This window comes from Diceros bicornis, chromosome 10, assembly GCF_020826845.1.
Source record: "Diceros bicornis minor isolate mBicDic1 chromosome 10, mDicBic1.mat.cur, whole genome shotgun sequence".
Lineage (NCBI taxonomy): Eukaryota > Metazoa > Chordata > Mammalia > Perissodactyla > Rhinocerotidae > Diceros > Diceros bicornis.
The window spans coordinates 79,092,327-79,115,779 of record NC_080749.1 but is presented as its reverse complement, the minus strand read 5'-3'; the positions used below and the strand labels follow the sequence as shown (position 1 = coordinate 79,115,779).

At 43.9% G+C, this 23,453-nt stretch overlaps 1 protein-coding gene across 2 annotated transcripts in view; it reads right to left on the bottom strand.

Moving 5' to 3' along the window:
* Positions 1 to 6,173: 6,173 nt before the first annotated feature.
* The window catches only part of CASP10 (caspase 10), a 32,307-nt gene continuing 15,027 nt past the window's right edge, over positions 6,174 to 23,453 (bottom strand). For both annotated transcript variants that reach the window (XM_058549585.1, XM_058549584.1), the window contains 3 exons: positions 11,111 to 11,234; positions 9,330 to 9,822; positions 6,174 to 6,494 (listed from right to left, as the gene is read on the bottom strand). In XM_058549585.1, coding sequence (XP_058405568.1) covers positions 6,347 to 6,494; positions 9,330 to 9,822; positions 11,111 to 11,234 — 765 coding nt within the window. In that variant the 3' untranslated portion in view covers positions 6,174 to 6,346. The remainder of the gene's footprint in view (positions 6,495 to 9,329; positions 9,823 to 11,110; positions 11,235 to 23,453) is intronic.

Here is a 23,453-nt window from a genome sequence, read left to right as displayed (position 1 = left end):
AGCGTAGTTGATTGGATATTTATGTTTGTACATAAGGTTTATGGGCCTCAGATTTTACTGTTGCCCCAGGCCATGCAAACGTTGGAGGGGCCTGAGGATGGGTAACAACTGGGAAGATGAGATGGGATGTGGGGTCAAGAGGGATGTAGAGGGTGCTGTCAGTGCTCCAGACAGACCTCCTGATCCTTTTTAATCCCCATCTGCCCCCGCTCCCCCATCCCCCAGCCTCCCCTACCGCGGCCAGCTTGCCAGCTTGTAGGGGTTTTGCTTCTAAAGGCTCACACCTTTGTGTGAGGGCACTATGTTAGGGACTGCCCTCAACCACAGGCAGTGCCTGGAAGTTGAAGTTCCCCCACCTGCGGCAGCTCTTAGCCAAGGACGTGAGGGAGGATGGACGCCCAGCTCCCTGGCCTCCGGCTGAGTGGCAGGCAGTCAAGGATTCCCTTCCCGGCAGAGAGCTCCCGCCAGCCGGGCTGAGATGACACGTGCGGCCTCGGCCTCGCCGGCCCTCCCGCTTCCCTGTCCCCCTTCCCACTCCCCCCAGATTTCTCCAGGCAGCGATTCCTCAACAAAACGCTTGCTCAAGAACCCTCCTCTCAGGGTCTGCTTCTGAGCGCCTGACAGAAGACAGGCATTTGGCGGCTTCTGCTTCGTTTTGGTTTTGTTTTGAAGGAAGGAGAAATTGCAGCCCGTTTTGTATGCCGAGGGGAGTGATCTGGGAGGGGGGATGTTAAGGAGCAGGAGCGAGGAGGGAGGGATGCGAATGACGTCCTCACTGAGCAGGAGGGGCGGTCTCCGCACGAGGAGGCATGGACTCAGGAGGGGCACGACAGCTCACCCCTTGTTGACGGGAGACAGAGCAGCAGCTGAGGGGCAGGGGCGGGGGGCGGAGACTAGGTGGAGGAAGGTGGAAGCCTCTTCTGACCACTTCCCTGAGGGAAATGCAGGAGACCATCACATGGGAGTGAGGAGAGTGGACGGTGACAGAGGTCTGAGGAGAGGAAAGAGGGTGTAAACTAGTCTGAGAGAACAAGAGGGTGACGTAACTAGGGAAATGTCACAGGATTGCCAGGAACCACTGAAAGCCTATTGGAGGTTTGTGGTCATTGGTCTTAAACGTGACCAGTCTGCAACGTTGTAGTGTTACACCGGCCACAACCAGGAATTCCAGTACAAACGTGGAGTAAGCAGACATATGGGATTAACCAGAATTGGGATTCTGCCCCATGAGTAGGACTACGGGAAAGGCAAGAGTGTTGGGTGGATGTAAGAGAGTGAGTTAAATGATGACACACGGACTCTAGCTGAGTAAAGGAGGGAGGGAGAGAGGTGCAGCGTTGACATTGAAAAGATGGCAGATAGGGTCATTGGACTAAATAGGGGCCCCAGTGGCCCTGAAGATTGTTGGAGGGAGGGTCCTAGAGGAAGTGAGATGGTGTGGTAGGAGATGGTTGAAATTGAGACTTGGGCGGAAGGACAGATATTGGTAGTGACAAAGTTTACTGGATGCCTGATTGGGAGAACATGGAGGTTAAGCTCATTTAAAGGGGTAGGGAAGGTCAGGGACGAATGCAGAGTGAAATAAGGGGAAAGTGTATGCCAAAATGGAATTATACATGAATTAACTCTTCTTCTTTGTGCGTTTTTGTATTTCCCAAATCTCCCACAATGAGCATACACAATGAGCTATGTAAGCAGAAAAAAAGTTATTAAGTAAAATCAAAGATATTACTCAACAGTAAAATGGAAAAAAATCCCTTTATTTATTGCTAAGTCAATTACTACTACTTACAAGTACACAGTCCACAAAGCTCATAAAGTTATTCCCATTATAGAATTGTACCAGTATTTCCCAGCATCTTACAGAATCATTTAAAATGAGACCAAATGAGAGATGTTTCACAGTACATGTACTTTGTTTCAAGAAAACCTATTTTAAAATACATATATATTTCTATTTTTCCTATTTGCATTTGCACTAAGAAACCCTGAAATTATCTAAGGGATGAGGAAGTGGGAGGACTGGGCATATGGTGCACAGAAATGGAAGCAAGACTTTTCTTGAATACCTTTTCATATTTTCTTACCTTTGAACAATGTAAAGATATTACCTATTCAAAAATAAATTTAAAAAGTAAAAATTTAATACAATTTAAAATTTTTAATAGAAAATCCCTCTTTTAAAAATTCATATATGCAAAAGTTAGGAAACGGTTGTTTATATTGCCAAATGAGTCTTTCTTTAAACAGGGAATTTCTTCTAGTATTTTTAAAAAAGGTTTCCACTTTCAGAAATTTAGTACCTGTTCAAAGATACAAATGTGTCACTGTATTCTTACCACATCCTTAAGAACAAACTGCAGACATTTGACCAGACCCAGACCCCACCAGAAAACAAGTTAAATAACTTGTCACATAAAATATATATCTCACCAGAGCAGAGGATAATTACATTCGTTTGGTATGGCTCCAGAGTTTAGAATGAGAACCAGTGGTTTTAAGTATGTTTCAAGGAGTATGATATTAGCTGTGGGTTTGTCATATATCCTTTCTTATGTTGAGGTACTTTCCTTCTATACCAATTTTGTTTAGAGTTTTTATCGTAAATAGATGTTGGATCTTGTCAAGTGCTTTCTCTACATCTATTGAGATGATCATGTGATTTTTCTTCTTCATTTTGTTAATGTGGGGTATCACATTGATTGATTTGTGGATGTTGAACCATCCTGGCATCCCTGGGATAAAGGCCGAGTCAAGTCCAACAGAGAAAAGAGCAGTTAAAGCTGTTCAAGTGAAACCAGTTGGCAGGACTGCAAAGCAGGAGCTAATCCTTCACTAGGATTGAAAATCCTTCACTAACAGCCGTGAGACTTTGGTAAGTCATTTGACATTCTGAAGGCTGGACCACAGGGTCTCCAGGGTCCTTCTAAGCTCCCAAATCCCTGACTCTGCATGTGGTGTGAGTTCCCTCTGCTGGAGGTGAGGGATGGTGGAGTAGGAGTCTGTCATGGGGTGAGAGGATGGATTAGAGCAGGTTTCAAGTAGATTAACCACTGGCACCTGAGGATAAATCCGAGGACCTTGAGCTATGGAGCCTAATCCACGCTACATTAAAAAGGTCAATGTAACATTCACTGCTTTCTGTGGGCACAGAAATCGTGTGGCAGTGCTCAGAGATGAAGTGGTCATACAGAAGAGCCAGGACACACTTCTATTAATTTTTAAAGATCATTGCCAAGAAGGAATTACAACATTTAAAAACGAAGGTGGAGGACTCACAGATCCTGAGAATAAATCCACAAACACCTGAGGGCCCAAGAATTCCAGGTCGAGAACAACTTGACCAGATCACTCAGAAAGTATCTGACCTAGAAGGTTTTGTGAATCAGATATGGCACAAAAGACATCTATAAAATGAAGTGCACTTCTAATTTGGTTTACCTCAGTGGAGACTTGCTCATTGACAAAGGGCTGCCATTCAGCAGCATTCACCACTGTGTATACCAGTCAGTGGCTATTCTGATTGGTCAGTAACCATAGTGTACCAGTTGCTTATATGTTTAAACTACCTGAGCACTGGAGGAATATACCGTATTGCTAAGGGAAATCCCTGTGATGTCAAACCTGCCCACCACTATGGTGAGTCCCTGAAGCATATGCCAGCACGGTGCTGTGATGACTAATAGCTCTAATAATAATAAACACCAGTGGTATCATTATTAAATAACTAACATTTGCATAATACTCTATCAAATGTTTTTGTGTCCTTCATTTAGTTTGGTAGAAGCCAAACTTTTGAGAAAGAAAGAAGAGAAAAGAAAGAAAAAATTAACTATAGCTCTTGTAGGTTGAGCAAAACTAGGCAAAATGTACAGAACCTTTACTCAAACTGCCCATTTCATAAATGTCTGGACAGACAATGACTGTAGCCACTGCCAAATAGCTGTGACCAAATCACTTCCTGTTGTTCTGGACTCTAAATTCACTCTCACCCACACACACGCACACACATAAATACAGACAAAGGACAAGTGTGTACACGCTCCACTTAGGACAATTGCACTCCTGGTGTCTGTACGCACCCATGACTCACAGGTATATTTGCCTAAAGTGCTTGCTGGAGGCCTCTGAAAAGAAAGTTCATAGGAAGTTTCCTGATTCTAGATTAACCTTGCACAAGCACTAAGCTTCAGCAAAACGGAAATATGAAATACAACACAGGCCTAGGACGTAAACATCAAACCCCAAACGTTTCTGATGAAGGAAGGTTCATCAGCAGTGTTTTGTCCGGCTAGGCTCAGAGCCAAGAGCTGGCGTCGCTGCTGCCAGGGACACTGTGCCCCAGTGAGGGCAAGACGAGTTCTTCACTCAGAGGATATCAGTGGATATTGCTAGTGTTGATTTGCAGCTAAAAGTCAGCTGGAATTAGCTGCAAAGGAACTCAAATTCTGCTATTTCTGTTTAGGTTACTAACAGAAGACTGTGCCACCTAAAGGCCTTATATGCACCTCACAATTAGATTTAAACAGATATATATTCTTAATCCTCCCAACAGATAATATTTTCTCTATAAATAAGGCTCAAAAAACTAGTTTGATTTAGTGTCTCAGAGCAAGGGAGTCATCGGGCACAACAGAAACCCAAGACTTCTATCTGCAGACCCTTTGCTCTTTGCCTTGTACCACAGCACCCTGCACTGGCAGAGAAGAACTGTTCAATGTCCAACTGGACGAAGGCCGTAACCACCCGCTGTTAGCTTTGACTGGTACAAACAATGATTTGGAAGATCATTCTGACATATGTATTAGATTTGTTTCCTTAGTCAAGCTACATTCAAACCCATGTAATTACTAGCTACATTATAACAAGGTTCTTATGAATATTTCCCATAGCAAATTCACCATAAGTTAATGTGACTTTCACAGAAATAAAGTCAGACATCACTGAGAGTTCTTTTTTTCCTTTCCTGACACCTTTCCTGAGCATCCGCATATCCAAGGAGACATTCATGAAGTCCTGGTATGTCCCTTGACATTCCAGTTCACTTAAGTGGGAAATATTCTGTAAACAGCAACTGGCTGGAGGACTGCAGCAAATCGCTTTGCCTCCTTGGGCCTCCGCTTCCTCATCTATAAATGAGGAAACCACAAAGCTTTCAATCTTCCTCCTTCCAGGAATTAAAAAAGAGAAATTTCTCTTGAAATTAAAAAAAAAGTTCACAAACATAAAAATGTTCAAAACCTTAATTTAAAAAGTATTGAAGCTTCCATACCAAGCCATGCTCTCCACAAGGCATAGCCAGACACCTCTCCGGCTAAGGAGAGAGCAACAATCCCTGTGAACAGCTCAGTCCCTCGGGCTGTCTCTCCCCTCATTCTTTGGGCCAGAGGAACAGAGCGTGTTAGTGACAAGGCAGGGCTGTTGACTGCAGTCAGCTCAGTGCAGCTGCCAACCCCGAGGACCTCCAGCCAAGAGAGAGATGCTGTACTGCAGACTGGGTGCTGATTCAAGCCTCACCTGAAGCCAGCGCTACTCATTCAGCCACTCATTCATGTGTTTTCAGGTGAAAGAGGCAATAAATTCCCTTCTTTGCTCTAATCGGTTTGAGTCAGGTGTCGTGTCACCAGCAGCTAAAAGGTTCTGACCAACATGGACTTTAACATCAGGTGGTAAAGTTTCTGCTCCCAGAGTAGCTGAATGTGTCTCTCTTTGCACTGAGCTGTCATCTTCTTAGAGCCAACCCTGTTCTTAACCAGAGACAACCATTCCTGCAGGAGCACCTTCCTTACACGGAAGCAGGAAATGGGCGTGGCATGGACCAAATTTTCTCCTCAGTGGAGATGCAGAAGAGAAGCCTTAGGAAGGCAGAGCAGTGAGAGGGTCAGCGAACTGTGATCTCGTGGTCATCCAGTGTCCAGAGCAAGGCCATGCTGAGGGGACGCAGGATTCTAACAAGGGGTGGTCATAGAGAGGACGTCTGAGCTCAGTCTAGGCTGAGAACAGTGGTTCTCAGAGCTAAAAGGAACCTTAAAATGTACCTGGTCCCCCCCTTCTCCTTCAGAGATGCACAAACCAAGCCCAATTACTTTTTCTCGGGCTGCACAACTAAAGCCAAGACCACAATCCAAGGCTTCAATATGGAAAGTTTTCTAACATTTAGACTTGCCAAAAAAAAAAAAAAAACAACCCAGAATTTGCAGTGTAAGACAATAGGGCATTTCGTATCATTAGAATGACAGGCGAGGCCAGCTCACCATCTGTCACCGATTCCTATGCTGGGTGGGAGGCTGGAGATGACCAAAGGTGCCTTTCAAGTCTAAGAGTCGATAAAAATTCTCCCCTGTAATCAAAGCTCTTCCTTTGGCACAGGGAACACTAGCTTTTTACGTAGAGTGAAAGCAGGCTGGGGCATCTGTTTCTTTGTCCCACCTCTGTCCACCTGTCGACTCACATCATCATTGACAGCGGTGAGGATGGATAAGATATCTTCACGTCTGCATGCAGAGAAGAAAAAATATTTTCAATCAGGAGACAGAAATCACATACAAAGTCTTGGAAGGAAGACCCTAAAGCATGTGGCTTCTTCCTAGTCTGACACGCCAAGAGTCTAACTGGAATCCTGCCAAATATAAAGAAATACTTCTTCTGAAATCGAAAAAGAGATGTTAAATTATATAAAAATTTTCAATTCTATATTCAGTGTTTAAGAATATTATAATAATCACACCTTGCATTTAATGCACTAAGTCCATAATGGAATTTTGCATACATGGAATTTTTCCATGTTCCTCTTTCAAGCTGGTGGATGGATAGATAGATAGAAAGAATAGATAAGTAGGTGATACAGAGAGAGAGAGAGAGAGTGAACCTACTATTAATAATGCCCTCTCTATTCTTGGTCTTGGGAGGGCTATAAAGCTAATGACACAATTCATGAACACTTAGAATGCAGACACGAAACTTACCAAGCATGGCATATACACGAGATCCATAATACAAGGCAGAACGTGATCTACACCACGTAACAAAAGTTCCACTGCAAGTTTGGAGGAGAAAGACAGCACTTCTGGCTGGGAGGAGAAGAGAAGCCTCCATAGAGGAGGTAGATTTGAGCCTGGGCTTGCAGAATGTGGAGCATTTACCAGAATGTTCCAGGAGTGGGCAATACATATCATTGGCAGCAAAGCACAGGCTCTGAAGACAGAACTCAAGCTTGAATCATGGCTCCACCACGATTACGTGGTCTTGGGCAGGCTGCTCACTTCACTATGCCTCAGTTCTCCCAGCTCCAAAACGGGGACCATGACAGCACTCCTTTCAAGGGCTGACATGAGAATGAAGTGAGGTCACTTATGTAAAGCACTTAGAACACTGGATACGATATTCCGTTGACCATCATTTGTAGTCTTATTAGTGTTCTCCTCCTCCTCCTCCTCCTCCTCCTCACTGTTATCTTTCAAGGGGGATGCAGGCCCTCCTGGCTCTCGTTCCTGGCGTCCTGTTCACACTGGCAGGTCTCTCCTTCCCCATGTCTTCCTGTGGCCCACTCCTCCTCATGATTCAGTCTCACTTGAATTATCACCCTACCAAGAAGCCTTCTCAAGTGGCTCCCTGCCCCACTCTCTATATCATTACTCTGTTTTTCTTTCTTCATAGCAGGTATCACTTCCTGAAATTATCTTATTAATTTAAATATTCACGTACTTACATTTTTATTATCTGCCTTCCTCTCATTGGACTGTAAGCTCCATGGAGAAGAGATTTCACCTCTCTTGGTCATAACTGTACCCTACCCCCTAGCTTAGTATCCAGTACAGTAGGCACACAGTAGGCTCTCGATAAATACTGCCTTGTCCCTGAAGCCATAGGACATTGGTCTTTGATAGCTATGGTGGGGATCAAGGGGTTCATAAAGAAGAGGGAAGGGGCCAGCCCCATGGCGTAGCAGTTAAGTGCGTGCGCTCTGCTGCTGGCAGCTTGGGTTCGGATCCTGGGCACGCACCAACACACCGCTTGTCAGGCCATGCTGTGGCGGCGTCCCACATAAAGTGGAGGAAGATCGGCACGGATGTTAGCCCAGGGCCAATCTTCCTCAGCAAAAAGAGGAGGACTGGCAGGTGTTAGCTCAGGGTTGATCTTCCTCACAAAAAAAAAAAAAAAAAGAAGAGGGAAAAGCTAAGGTGATTCAAGGCTCCAATCCTGATCCCCAATCCTGAATTCCCAGACGAACATTGTGATCATTCCTAGAAACGGGACTCAGGAGTATGAGCTCCTGGAGAGGGCTGGGAAGATGGACTGAGGACTGTGCATGCTGAATGTGAGGTCCAAGGGCAACACAGAGGTGGGATGCCTGGCAGGCTATGAGAAATGTGTAGGACTGATCTGAAGAATGAAGTTGACTCAGTCAGTCATTGGTCCCCCAAATACTTATCAAGCTCAACAATATACCAGATACTGTGTCAGGTGCTGAGGATATAAAGTTGAATGGAACAACTCTGCCCTCCAGAAACTCAGAGATGAGCATTTGGGAGATGTTTTCATGGAGGTGCCAGTGGCCTCGAGGTACAGCTAAAGCTGCCAGGAGGAGCTATAGCGAGAGAGCAGAGAATGAGGTTCAGGGCAGAACCTTGGTGAAGGTCCATTTCCAGGGTGCCAGGTAAGGAGATGTGGCAGAAACAGAGGCAAGTTGTCAGAACAGTGGCAGGAGACCAAGGGTGTGATGGTGCCGGCAGCACACAGGCACTGAGTGAACATGAGTGACTGATGAATGAATAAGTGAAGGAACCAATACAAGGCCCCGGGCTTTATTCATGCTGTTCCCTCTGCCCAGCATGTCTTTCATCCCTAATATTTATCTAACATCTGTTTGTCATCTCTAGAAGCTTCCCCTGATCCTCCAAACCTGGGTGACGTACTAGTTCTGTGTGTTCCCATAACACCTATGCTTTACAATGTGTGTTTCCCAGTGGGGGATGCTCTTCCCATCTACTTGTCTATCTCTCTAGATTGTGAGCAACTTCAGGGCAGTGCCTGTGTCTTTTTTATTCTGTATCTTCCTTTCCAGTTTCACGCTGTGCTCAATACAGGTTTGTTGGATGGATGGATAGATGGATAGATAGACAGATGTTTGGATGGATGGACGGAGAGATGTTTAAATGGATGATGGATACACGGACGGATGGATGGATGGATGGACGGATGGACGGATGGATGGACAGATTGATGAATGGATGGATGCATAGGTGGGTGGGTGGATAGATGGACGAACAGGTAGGTGGATAGATAGACAGATGAACAGGTAGGTGGATGGAACAACTCAAAACTCTCACCTTGGAACCAAGGACTTCAGATGATTATACAGAGATTGAATATACCAGCTACCTTCCTCCACATGCCGAAAGGATACGTAGCCAGGGACAGTGGCCAGGCCAAGAAGGAAATCCGCCTCAACAGGAATACTGTCCTGAAGGGAAGGGGTCGCATTCTCAGGATTTATAGCATCTGCCACAATGGATACAGAAGGTTGTATCTTTTCGCCTTGACAGGCCTGGATGAAAAAGAGCTTGGGTTTGTGAGCCAGACCAGGGCACTGCTGGGCTGTAAAGTGAGACATGATCTCCCGAATGGGAATGAGGGCCTCATCTGAAGAGTAGACAGCTCCAAATTCCCCATGGGTCAGAACACAGAACACGAAGCAGTCTCCATTAGCATGGCCCGGAAGGCTCTTATATTTCTGCAGAATCTCATCCAGGTGCCCTTTAGTCACATTATCATATCTCTGCACCTTGAACCCAAGCCACTGAAACACATGCCTCAGGCAGTCTGTAAAGAAAAGGAGAAAAAGGGGAAATAATGAATTGAAATCGAGTGAAGTGAAATAAAACGAAGGGGTGAAACAATGCTGATAGTTACAAAAATTGCACAGCAAATAGCCTGAAGCTTTGGATTTTTTTACTTTCATAACTATAAAATTTTACAATGAACCTGCCTGTCTGTAGGACCCACGTGCTATCACAGTGGTCCTGAGAGTCAGCAGAGGCCTGAGTTTCATCCTGTTTCACAGATGAGGAAGCTGAGGACTGTGACCCTCCCATGGTGCAGACCCACTTAGCTGTGCAGCCAGAGCTCAACCCAGGTTTTCTCGTGCTGACCCAGCATGCTCTCCCCCAAGCCACAGAGCCGTAAATGGTCAGGGACTCTTGTCCTCTCCAAGCAGGTTGGTGACACCCCAGGCGTGATGGTCTGAATGTTTGTGTCCCCCCCAAATTCATATGTTGACATCCTAACCCCCAAGGTGCCAGTATTAGGAAGCGGGGTCTTTGGGAGGTGATTAGGTCATGGGGGTGGGGCCCATAAAGAGATGTCAGAGAGCTCTCTCGCCCCTTCTGCCACGTTAGGCTACAGCGAGAAGACGGCCGTCTAAGAAGCGGGTTCTCACCAGAGCCTTGATCTCGGACTTCCCAGTGTCCAAAATCATGAGAAATAGATGTTTGTTGTTTAAAAGCCGTTTTTGTCGTTAGTGCCCTGAGTAGATTCAGATCCTAGTGACCCTGTGGATAGCAGAGCGGAGACTTGCCCAGTCTTTTTGCGCCATCCTCTCCCCTTCCGGCGCTCTGTCAGACAGTGCTCTGCTGCTATTCACAGGGTGTTCAGGGCCAGTTTTCTCAGAAGTGGGTGGCCAGGTCCTTCTTCCTAGTCTGTCTTAGTCTGGAAGCACCACTGAAACCTGTCCACCATGGGTGACCCTTCTGGGATCTGAAATAATGGTGGCATAGCTTTCAGCATCACAGCAACATGCAGCCACCACAGTATGACAACCGACAGACGGGTGGTGTGGTTCCTTCACCAGACACAAACCCCCCACGGGAGTGATAGCACTGAATCTTAACCACTAGACCACCAGGGCTGGCTTTATAAGCCATCTAGTTTACAGTATTTTGTTATAGCAGACCAGATGGACTTATACACCAGGAGTATATAAGAGGCTTAGAAATATTTATGATATCATCCTTATATGTAGATTTACAGAAAGAAAATGTGAAAATAAAAAATGATTTTAAGATCCCCACCTTGCATTTGATACACTATCAAATGCAGACTTTCTTCTTACCAGCATCTTTATTGGTCCCTCGTCTGTCTGACAGCGTAGTAAAGCTGTGGTTGTTGACAACGACACAGTGGCCTCTATGGGTCCCATCCATCCTGTACAAGGCTGATTCTTGAAAGAAAGGATCCTTGAAAGAAGAAGATATAGAACCACTTTTTAAGATAATAACAACAATAAACAAACACATAGAGACAGAGATTGGATTGGTGGTTACCAGAGGGGAAGGGGGGAGGGAGGAGGGCAAAAGGGATAATTCGGCACATGTATGTGGTGATGGGTTATAATTAGTATTTGGGTGGTGAACATGATGTAGTCTATGCAGAAATAGAAGTATAATGATGTACACCTGAAATTTATACAACGTTATAAACCAATGTTACTGCAATAAACAAAAAAATAAAGGTTACAAGGGATCAAAAAAAAAGAACCACTTTTTAGAGAATCCTCATTTTAAGGGTTTAATGTTTCTAACCAACCACTCCATTCATCAGTACCAAAGGCAGAGAGTTCTCAAGATCCTGGTCCTGGTCTGGAATTAATCCATTAACTCCAAGGCGGAATGCCAGGTCCTGATTAAAATTCAGACTTCACCTGGTTTGACCACAGAATGTCAATTGGTGTTAAATAACAGAATACGTATTTGAAACTTGGCAAACCCAGGGTTTATGCAAAAGCATCCTCCCTTTTGGATCAGCAAAGTGAAGAAAGCATAGGGAAGGATCTAACAAGACAACAGAAATATCAAATGGCAATTTTTTTTTCAGATGGTAGGATTCTGGAGTGATCTGATTCCTCCAAAAACAGAGAAATCTCTTTTGTAGAGATCACAGTAGGAATTTAAAAATATGTGCAATTATTTTTGAAGGCTATTGTAAACAGCATGTGATTATAAATGAGTTGGCTTCAGTGCAGCTAAAACGTGGCTAAAATGACCACCTGAAAATACGGTACATATTTGATCCAAGCAGAAAAGAAGTGGCTTCAGTCAATAAAAAAGAAATACCTCTCTCTGGAAATAATTCAAAGGGTATGCGTGACTGAAAGAGCAACAGCTTCACCTCCACAGCCAAAGGTGAACACACTTCTGATTGTTCTAGGAAAGGTGGGAAGGACAGAGAATCAGAGAGAGAGGAAGAAGCAGCAAGACAGAGACAAGCAGCTCTGAGCCCTCACAGTCATTAAAGGCTGGACCCTAGTTGAGAAGACCTGGAGAAACTGTCCAAACCTTCGTGCTGGTTTCAAAAGTTAGAGTGTCAGCAGATGCTCCCAACTTCTCCATGGAAACTGGGGTTGCTCTGCCTCCTAGAAAGGGAAGTACTCAGACTCTTCAAATATCTTCCCCCAAACACTTAGATTTCCTTGCAGATGATGGGTGGGGAGTCAAGAGCACATGAGTCATCAGCTCAAGTGTTCCTGGTAGAAAGCTTAGTTGGGTTGAGTCAGCATCTATCTGTCACTGGATCTAGAGAGGCTGGCAGACACCAAAAAAGAAAGGAAAAGAAAAGAAAGGCCCAGAGACCCAACTTGGGCAGGTCAAAAACCACCACTGCCCTGGGGTTAACTGAGTCACACCTTTGGCCTTGGCTGAGGACAGCACTGCTTTGAAGAGTGCCTGCAGAGTCCCCGGTTCCTCTGAATAAGAATCCACCACAGAAAGGAAGCAGCAGATGCGTTATTGTCACATGACAGTAACAGGAAAGTGTAACTTGAAGCTTTTCTTCTCCCACACACGGCAGGCTCTCAGTAGAATCCAGCAAGCTCTGCCCTTGTCTCCGAGGCCTGAGTTAGTGATTAACTTCCGTGAAGAGTCAGTCCTGGGGGTTCAGCTCAGGCTGAGCGAGTCCGGTATCCCCCAGACCAGAGAACAGACCAAAAGGGACCCCAGCTGCGGTCGTACAGAGCACTGTAAATTCCTCCTCACCTTGGGAGAAGGAAGTCATGTCTAAACTTTGAAATCGCAGAATTGCAAAACTGAAAGACACTTGCTTGTTTTTCAGAGAAGTGAAGCTGTTGCCTGTGCTCCTGTAGCTACGCAGTGGAGAGCCCCTTGGGAGGGGGAGTGCTGGGGGGACTGCTGGGTTCAAATCTCGACTCCTTTCTAGCTCGTGACCTTCAGCAAAGCACCAGACCTCTTAGGTCTCGGTTTCCTCATCATTAGGTGAGAACAGCAGTGGACCCACTCCTGGTGACTGGAGGATTAGATGAGAGAAGCCCTAGACAGCTCTTAGAGCAGTGCCTGGCACATGACCAGTGCTCAGTAATGGTCACTCTCATCAACATCAGATCATGCAACCTCCCAGTTAGGCAGAAAGAGAGATTCCTAGGAAAGTGGGGTGTGTTGGATTCTGAAGTTTAAATTTGCAGAAAAAAATGAGATATGGGCTCCGATAAACTTCATCACTGAGAGATTACACCAAAAACCTGTCTGTTCAATAGCAGTTTAGCCCAGTGGCAGATTCTGGAATATTTTCCTGAGGGCATGGTTTCTGCGCAAAGATTCAGAGCACTAATCACACCACTGCCAAGTCCCTCCCTCTGGCCTCTCTCGCTCTGAAACACACAAGCAGCATCTGGAACCACACCACACCAGATGTCCCCTCAGACTCAACATTCTGCCCTGTCACTGCTGGCCTGGGGTTCCAGCCCCACCTGGGGTTCCTTCCCTCCCCACGGAGGGTGACCTAATTCTGAAGGGTGCAGGGAGAGCAGGTGCCTGTATTCCCAGACGCTGCTATGTGAGGCTTTCCGAGTGGATACCACCCAGCCCCTCCACCCTCCCGTAGAAAAGCCTGGTATATAAGCCATGCACTCAGTGGCTTGCCCTCAACTCAGATCAGAAATGATTCTCCACTAACTTGTAAAACTTCTCCCAAGACACCTCGAATTGCTTGGTATCCAGTAAACATATCTATTCCCACCATGCTGATCCAGGTCATAAAGAGCACATGAGGAACACCCGTCCCTACTCCCGCAGGCTGGCTTGCCAGGCCCCTCCTGTTGAGGAAACAGGAAATGCAGGAAATTCACACAGTTAGGACGACGGCCAAAAATCTAGAGTAGATGCAGAGAAGGACAGATACCTAATCCCCAGTCATAGAAAAGGTCACCCATAGGTGACAAGAAGAGAATTAACTCCCTCCTTCCAAAGGGGAAGGCTCACAAAGACACTGTGGCAAAAATACGATATGACGCGTGCACAGGGATGTTTATTTACTGCAGCATTATTTGGAATAACCCAAGACTGGAACTAACCCTCATGCCACAGGAAGGAGTGGCTGAAAGAACTGTGGGGCATCCCCACGCACGTAGGCAGCAGAAGACAATCTCTGTACACTTCTCGGGAGACTCTGTTACCCGAAGGAAGCGAGGTGAAGGTTAGTATTTTAGGGTGCTACCTCTTTTACAGCAAAGGGGAGAGATGGGTGTTTTTTTCCAAAAGAAACAATAGGATAAATTAAAAAACTAATAAAGTGGTTCTCTATGTGGGAGGGGAAGGGACAGGGACACAATGCAGACTTCTCTGAGTCCTCAAGTTACAGTTTTTACTTTGGGCCTACATAAATATTTTACACAATTAAATACAAAATTGACACATAGTCTACGGCCCTCATCTTTTCTGCATTGTCCTCCCCATCCACACCACCACCACCGCCCCCAGCCGCTACCCTGCAGCAGAAAGCCCCAAAGGGGGCATGACCAACGTGTTCTGGGGAGGGGCTGACCTGGCACTGGCTGGGTGGTGGGCAGGAGTCCTGTCTGAGGTGACCACCGCCCAGTCACTGGGGATGCCTTCCTGCTAGAGCTCACCAGGCTTCTGGCTGCAGGATGGTGACTCATCTTCACGCCAGAACAAAGCTGCACCACCTCACCCCAAGGCTGCACAATGCCAGAATTCCCCAGCCCCAAGGGAACCAACGCAGAGGACATTTAGTTTCACTTTCCAAAAGACTTCCTGCCTTTCTTCTCACAAGGCACATTTCCTTTCCTTGAGAATCCTAGAGTCCTTCTCAGTGACATCAAAGGGCCAGGCAAGCTGTTTTCTGAGTTTTCTAGTTGGTTTTGAAAGTAGTTGAGCGAATTTTCTGGGACTCAGGGCATCACAGATGCAGCAGCAGGCTCTGCCAGCATCTCCAGGCCCCAGGTGTCTTTCATTTGTCTCCTCCCTGTGCTGATAAAATCAGACAAAACAGGGACTAGGAATAGGTTTTAAGGTCTGCCTGGCTCTCTTTCTCTGGGAATGTGAAACCAGGGGCCAACTTGCTTTTAACTATACTCAGTTCGTTGTCTGTTTGCAAAAGTAGTTAGATATGGCATTACGAAAGCCCACCCTATAGATAACATCTCTGATGCCTGGGTCACCAGGATAAGGGGTGCTTAAGTTTTTCAGGAACTGTAAGTCGACTCCTTGTCCAGTTCAGGTTATTTAAGAGCAGCGACTTATCAACGGGGCCTATGCGGATGACCGAGAGGTGACTGTTTGACCTTAGGGAGCCAAAAACTCCACCCTCAGTTTATGCTAATACCACCATTTTGTGAACATGCGTCCTATGAAGAGCCATGAAGCTTGACTATGCTTGTGCAGATCATCAATTCTCTCACTTTTCCTTACCTCCAATCATCTATCCGCACACTTCAGACCACCCTGCCTGCTTTATCCCATAAATATCCCTAACTGTCATTTTTGGGGAGGCGGATTTGAGATTTGTTCTCCCATCTCCTCGCTTGGCTGCCTTGTGAATAAACCCTTTCTCTGCTGCAAAGTCATCATCTCAGTGATTGGCATATTGTGCAACATGCAATACAAACCTGGTTAGGTAACAAATGTTACACCCTCTATGCCTGGTCTTCTTTCAACTGTTTTCAAGAGGAGTCCAGAAAGACCTTAAAAAGAAGCTGTTTTAGCTGACTACACATTCTTCTCAAGCGCGCATGGAACATTCTCTAGGATAGACCATATGTTGGGAAACAAAGCAAGCCTCAATAAATTTAAGAAGATTGAAATCATAACAAGCATCTTTTCAGACCATAAGGCTATGAAACTGGAAATCAACCATGAAAAAAAAACTGGGAAAGTGACAAAAATGTGGAGATTAAACAACATGCTACTGAACAACCAATGGATCATTGATGAAATTAAAGGAGAAATCAAAAACTATCTGGAAACAAACGAAAATGATAATATGCCATATCAAACCATATGGGATGCAGCAAAAGCGGTCCTGAGAGGGAAACTCATAGCGATACAAGCCCACCCTAACAAACAAGAAAAAGCCCTAATAGGCAACCTTAAATTACACCTAACAGAACTAGAAAAAGAAGAACAAACAAAGCCCAAAGCCAGCAGAAGGAGAGAAATAATAAAAATCAGAGCAGAAATAAATGAAATTGAGACCAAAAAAACAGTAGAAAGGATTAATGAAACAAAGAGTTGGTTCTTCGAGAAGATAAACAAAATCGACAAACCCTTAGCCAGGCTCACTAAGAAAAAAGAGAAAAGGCTCAAATAAATAAAATTAGAAATGAAAGAGGAGAAATTACAATGGATACCATGGAAATACAGAGGATTATGAGAGAATACTATGAGAAATTATATGCCAACAAATTGGACAATCTAGAAGAAATGGATAAATTCTTAGACTTATACAACCTCCCAAAATTGAACCAAGAAGAAATGGAGAATCTGAATAGACCAATAACAAGTAAAGAGATTGAAATAGTAATCAAAAACCTCCCAAAAAATAAAAGTCCAGGACCAGATGGCTTCTCCAGTGAATTTTACCAAACATTCAAAGAAGATTTAATACCCATCCTTCTCAAACTATTCCAAAAAATAGAGGAAGATGGAACACTTCCTAAATCATTCTATGAGGCCAACATCACCCTGATACCAAAACCAGACAAAGACAATACAAAGAAAGAAAATTACAGGCCAATATCGCTGATGAACATTGATGCAAAAATCCTCAACAAAATATTGGCAAACTGAATACAACAATACATTAAAAAGATCATACACCATGATCAAGTGGGATTTATACCAGGGACGCAGGGATGGTTCAACATCCGCAAATCAATCAACGTGATACATCACATCAACAAAACAAAGAATAAAAACCACATGATCATCTCAATAGACGCAGAGAAGGCATTTGACAAGATACAACATCCATTTATGATAAAAACTCTCAATAAAATGGGAATAGAAGGAAAGTACCTCAACATAATAAAGGCCATATATGACAAACCCACAGCCAACATCATACTCAACGGGGAAAGACTGAAAGCCATTCCTCTGAGAACAGGAACGAGGCAGGGCTGCCCACTCTCACCACTCCTGTTCAACATAGTACTGGAGGTTTTGGCCAGAGCAATTAGGCAAGAGAAAGGAATAAAAGGAATCCAAATAGGTAATGAAGAAGTGAAACTCTCACTATTTGCAGATGACATGATTGTATATATAGAAAACCCTAAAGAATCTGTTGGAAAACTATTAGAAACAATCAACAACTACAGAAAAGTTGCAGGGTACAAAATCAATCTACAAAAATCAGTTGCATTTCTATATGCTAATAATGAACTAACAGAAAGAGAGCTCAAAAAGATAATACCATTTACAATTGCATCAAAAAGAATAAAATACCTAGGAATAAATCTTACCAAGGAGGTGAAGGACCTATACAATGAGAACTACAAGACATTATTGAAAGAAATCCATGATGACATAAAGAAATGGAAAGATATCCCATGCACGTGGATTGGAAGAATAAACATAGTTAAAATGTCTATATTACCTAAAGTAATCTACAGATTCAATGCAATCCCAATCAGAATCCCAATGACATTCTTCACAGAAATAGAAAAAAGAATACTAAAATTTATATGGGGCAACAAAAGACCCCGAATAGCTAAAGAAATCCTAAAAAAAAAGAACAAAGCAGGAGACATCACAATCCCTGACTTCAAAACATACTACAAAGCAACAGTAATCAAAACAGCATGGTACTGGTACAAAAACAGACACACAGATCAATGGAACAGAATTGAAAGCCCAGAAATAAAACCACACATATACGGACAGCTAATTTTCGACAAAGGTGCTAAGACCATGCAATGGAGAAAGGAAAGTCTCTGCAATAAATGGTGTTGGGAAAACTGGACAGCCACATGCAAAAGAATGAAAGTGGACCATGTGCTATCGCCATTCACAAAAATTAACTCAAAATGGATCAAAGACCTGAAGGTGAGACCTGAAACTATAAAACTCATAGAAGAAAATATAGGCAACACACTATTTGACATTGGTTTTAAAGGAATCTTTTCAGATGACATGCCTACCCAGACTACGGAAACTAAAGAAAAAATAAACAAGTGGGACTCTATCAGATTAAAGAGCTTTTATAAGACAAATGAAACCAGAATCAAGATGAACAGACAACCAACCAGCTGGGAGAGAATATTTGCAAAACATACATCTGACAAGGGGTTGATCTCCATAATATATAAAGAACTCACACAACTGAACAACAAAAAAACAAACAACCCGATCAAAAAATGGGCAGAGGAAATGAACAGACACTTCTCCAAGGAAGATATACAGATGGCCAATAGGCACATGAAAAGATGCTCAACATCACTAATCATCAGGGAAATGCAAATCAAAACAACACTAAGATACCACCTCACGCCCATTAGAATGGCTATAATCACCGAGACAAAAAACAACAAGTGTTGGAGAGGATGTGGAGAAACAGGAACCCTCGTACACAGCTGGTGGGAATGCAAATTGGTGCAGCCTCTATGGAAAACGGTATGGAGATTCCTCAAAGAATTAAAAATAGAGATGCCCTATGATCCAGCCATCCCACTACTGGGAATCTATCCAACGCACCTGAAATCAACAATCCAAAGAGGCTTATGCACCCCTATGTTCATTGCAGCATTATTCACCATAGCCAAGAAGGGGAAGCAACCTAAGTATCCCTCGACTGACAATTGGATTAAGAAAATGTGGTATATATATACAATGGAATACTACTCAGCCATAAAAAAAGACAAAATCGTCCCATTTGCAACAACATGGATGGGCCTGGAGCGTATTATGTTAAGTGAAATAAGCCAGAAAGAGAAAGACAAACACTGTATGATCTCACTCATATGTGGAATATAAACCAACACATGGACAAAGAAAACTGGACTGTGGTTACCAGGGGCAGTGGGGGTGGGGGGTGGGCACAAGGGGTGAAGGGAGTCATATATATGGTGATGGACAAACAAAAATGTACAACCCAAAATTTCACAATGTTAGAAACCATTAAAACATCAATTAAAAAAAAAAAAAAAGAAGAAGCTGTTTTACAGCTCCTCAATAGAGAGGCATGCCTCTTTAAGAAAATCCTATGCCACACTAAAAAATATTGATTTGGTTTTTAAACAAATCAGGGGCTGTTGCTTGAAATACAGAGTTTCTTCTCATTAAATTCAATTGTTGGCAGTGCTCTTTTATGTAAGAAAATCTCTCAGCTGCATATGAAACATGAGATGATTTACTTTTATTTCATCCATTACTTCATGGAAAGCAGAGTTGCCTAGATAACTTTTTTTGTGTGTGTGTGAGGAAGATCAGCCCTGAGCTAACATCTGCCAATCCTCCTCTTTTTGTTGAGGAAGACTGGCCCTGGGCTAACATCCATGTCCATCTTCCTCCACTTTATATGGGACGCCACCACAGCATGGCTTGACAAGCGGTGCGTTGGTGCACGCCCAGGATCCAAACCGGCGAACTCCGGGCCGCCGCAGCGGAGCGCACGCACTTAACCACTTGCCCCACCAGGCCGGCCCCACTAGATAACTTTTAAGACACCTTCCAACCCTGAGAGTCTATGAGAATATGCATAAAGTGAGGTGCAGCCCCCCCAAATCCTCCTGCACTCCCACCACCACAAATGGCCCCCATCCTCATCTGGCCATGGCCACAATCATCTAATGTCAGCAAAGAGCAGTGCTTCAGAGACCAAGGCTGAGCCACACCCTCAGAAACCACTGAATTTCTCAGAGCAAAGTCCTGTGTGTGTGTGAGTGTTTTCTACATGATGTCAGTATCTGAGCACAAAACTAGTTGAAAAAGTGGGTGGGGGAAGAATTAAGTGTAGTAGGCAAAAAAAACTTCTAGAGGAGAAAGGAAGGCTCTTGCTTACAGTCAAATGCTGAGTGATGACTTGAAAATATGGAGGGAATACTGGAGTTTGAAAATCATTGCTTTTCAATAAACATAGTAAATGCGGAATCACAGAAGAATCGTCAATGGATGCTCAACCTAGGGGGAAATTTGTGATGGGGAGTAGGACATTGGCACGGTCTTAAAATGTCTCCCCACAACTTGCATATTAGTTGCAAGGGAAAAACTAGTAACTATAAAAAATTAACTACATAGGGAAGCAATCAGACAACACCTGGGCCAAAAAATCAAAATTAGCATCACTAATGGGGGGTGGATGGACATCATGTGCCTCCAGATGTGATGCCCTGAGAAAGATACAGTATCATTAATGTAATAGTCTGGTCAGAATATATAGCTTGAATCTAATCATGAGGCAACACCACACACACCAAAAATGAGGAAAATTCTATTTTTTTATAAAAGGCAGGGGGAATAACTGTATTCTTCAAAAGTGTCAATACCATAAAAGAGGAAGAAAAGTTGTGGAAATGTTCGAGATTAAAGGAGACTAAGAGGGCCGGCCCCGTGGCTTAGTGGTTAAATGCGTGGCTCCGCTGCTGGCGGCCCCGGGTTCAGATCCCGGGCGCGCACCGACGCACCGCTTCTCCGGCCATGCTGAGGCCGCGTGCCACATACAGCAACTAGGAGGATGTGCAGCTATGACATACAACTATCTACTGGGGCTTTGGGGGGAAAAATAAATAAATAAATAAAATTAATAAAGGAGACTAAGAGACATGACAACTAAATACAATATATGATCCTAGATTGAATTATGCACTGGAGGGGAAAAAAGGCTATAAAGAATATTATTGGTTGGGCCAGCCCGGTGGCATAGCGGTTAAGTTCAAGCGTTCTGCTTTGGTGGCCTGGGGTTCACCCGTTCGGATCCTGGACTCAGATCTACTCACCACTCATCAAGCCACGCTGAGGCAGTGGCCCACATAGAAGAGCTACAACTCCACAGCTATGATACACAACTACCCACTGGGGCTTTGGGAAGAAAAAAAAAGGGGGAAGATTGGCAACAGATGTTAGCGCAGGGTCAATCTTCCCGGAAAAAAAAAAGAGGGGCCAGCCCAGTGTCGTAGCAGTTAAGTTCGAGCGTTCTGCTTTGGTGGCCCAGGGTTCGCAGGTTCAGATCCCAGGTGAGAACCGATGCACCACTTATCAAGCCATGTTGTGGCAGGCGTCCCATATATAAAATGGAGGAAGATGGGCACAGATGTTAGCCCAGGGCCAATCTTCCTCAGCAAAAAGATGAGGATTGGCAACAGATGTTAGCTCAGGGCTAATCTTCCTCACAAAAAAAATAATAAAAAATAAATTAATTAAAAAAAGAATATTATTGGGTCAACAGACAAAATTGAAATATGGACCTTATACTTGATGAAAGTATTGTATTAATTTAACTTCACTGGCGTTGCTAAATGTACTATAATTCTGTGAAAGGATTTCCTTATTCTTAGAAAATACACACTGAAGTATTTAGGGATAAAGAGCCATAATGTATGCAAGTTACTCTCAAAAAGTTCAGAAAGAAATTATGGGGCCAGCCCCGTGGCTTAGCAGTTAAGTGCGCCCGCTTCGCTACTGGCGGCCCGGGTTCGGATCCGGGCGCCCACCGATGCACGGCTTCTCCGGCCATGCTGAGGCCGCGTCCCACATACAGCAACTAGAAGGATGTGCAGCTGTGACATACAACTATCTACTGGGACTTTGGGGAAAAAAAAGGAGGAGGAGTGGCAATAGATGTTAGCTCAGAGCCGGTCTTCCTCAGCAAAAAGAGGAGGATTAGCATGGATGTTAGCTCAGGTCTGATCTTCCTAACAACAACAAAAAAAAAACGAGAAATTATGTGTGTGTGTGTATAGATAGATAGGTAAAGATAGAGCACGCAAAGGATTCAGCAAATAAGGTAAAAGTCAACAACAGGCAGGTGAATCTGCATAAACAGTATACAGTGTTGTATTATTTGCATTCTTTCAACTTTTCTATAACATTGAAATTATTCCAAATTTAAAAATAAAAAATTATAACTGTAAAAATATGAAGCCATGGGGCTGGCCCAGTGGCGTAGTGGTTAAGCGTGAGCGATCTGCTTTGGCAGCCCGGGGTTCGCTGGTTCAGATCCCGGTCGAGCATCGATGCACCGCTTGTCAAGCCATGCTGTGGCAGCGTCCCATATAAAGTGGAGGAAGATGGGGATGGATGTCAGCCCAGGGCCAATCTTCCTCAACAAAGAGAGGAGGATTGGCATCGGATGTTAGCTCAGGGCTAGTCTTCCTCATAAAAAAATATATATATACGAAGCCATGAAAGCAGTAAAGAAGATATGAAAGAATTTTTAAGAATAAAAAATAAAACTTCCACAAACAACCCAATTAAAAAATAGACAGAGGGCTTGAATAGACATTTCCCCAAAGAAGATACACAAATGGCCAAGAAGCACATGAAAAGATGCTCAACATCACTAACCATCAGGGAAATGCAAATCAAAACCACAATGAGATACCACCTCACACCCATTAGAATGACTAGTATCAGAAACCAAGAAAATAAAAAGTGTTGGTGAGATGTAGAGAAATTGGAACCCTTGTGCATTGTTGGTAGAAATGCAAAAGGACACAGCTGCTACGGAAAACAGTATGTTGGTTCCTCAAAAAGTGAAATATAGAATTACCATACGATCAAGCAATCCCACTTCTGAGTATTTACCCAAAGGAACTGAAAGCAGGGGCTCAAAGAGATATTTGTGCACCCATCTTCACAGCAGCATTATTCACAACAGCCAAAAGGTGGAAGCAACCCAAGCGCCTATCAGTGGATGAATGGATAAACAAAATGTGGTATATACACCCAATGGAATATTATTCAGCCTTAAAAAGGAAGAAAATTGTGACATGGATGAACCTTGAGGACATTATACTAAGTGAAATAAGCCAGTCACAAAGACAAATACTACAAATATCGAATCAATACATTTTATACCTGAAACTAATTTAATGTTACATATCAATTATACCTCAACAAACAAACAAAAAATAAGGTTCAAGGATTAAAAAAAAAAGACAAATACTGTATGATTCCACTTATATGAGGTACCTAGAAGAATCAAATTCATAGGGA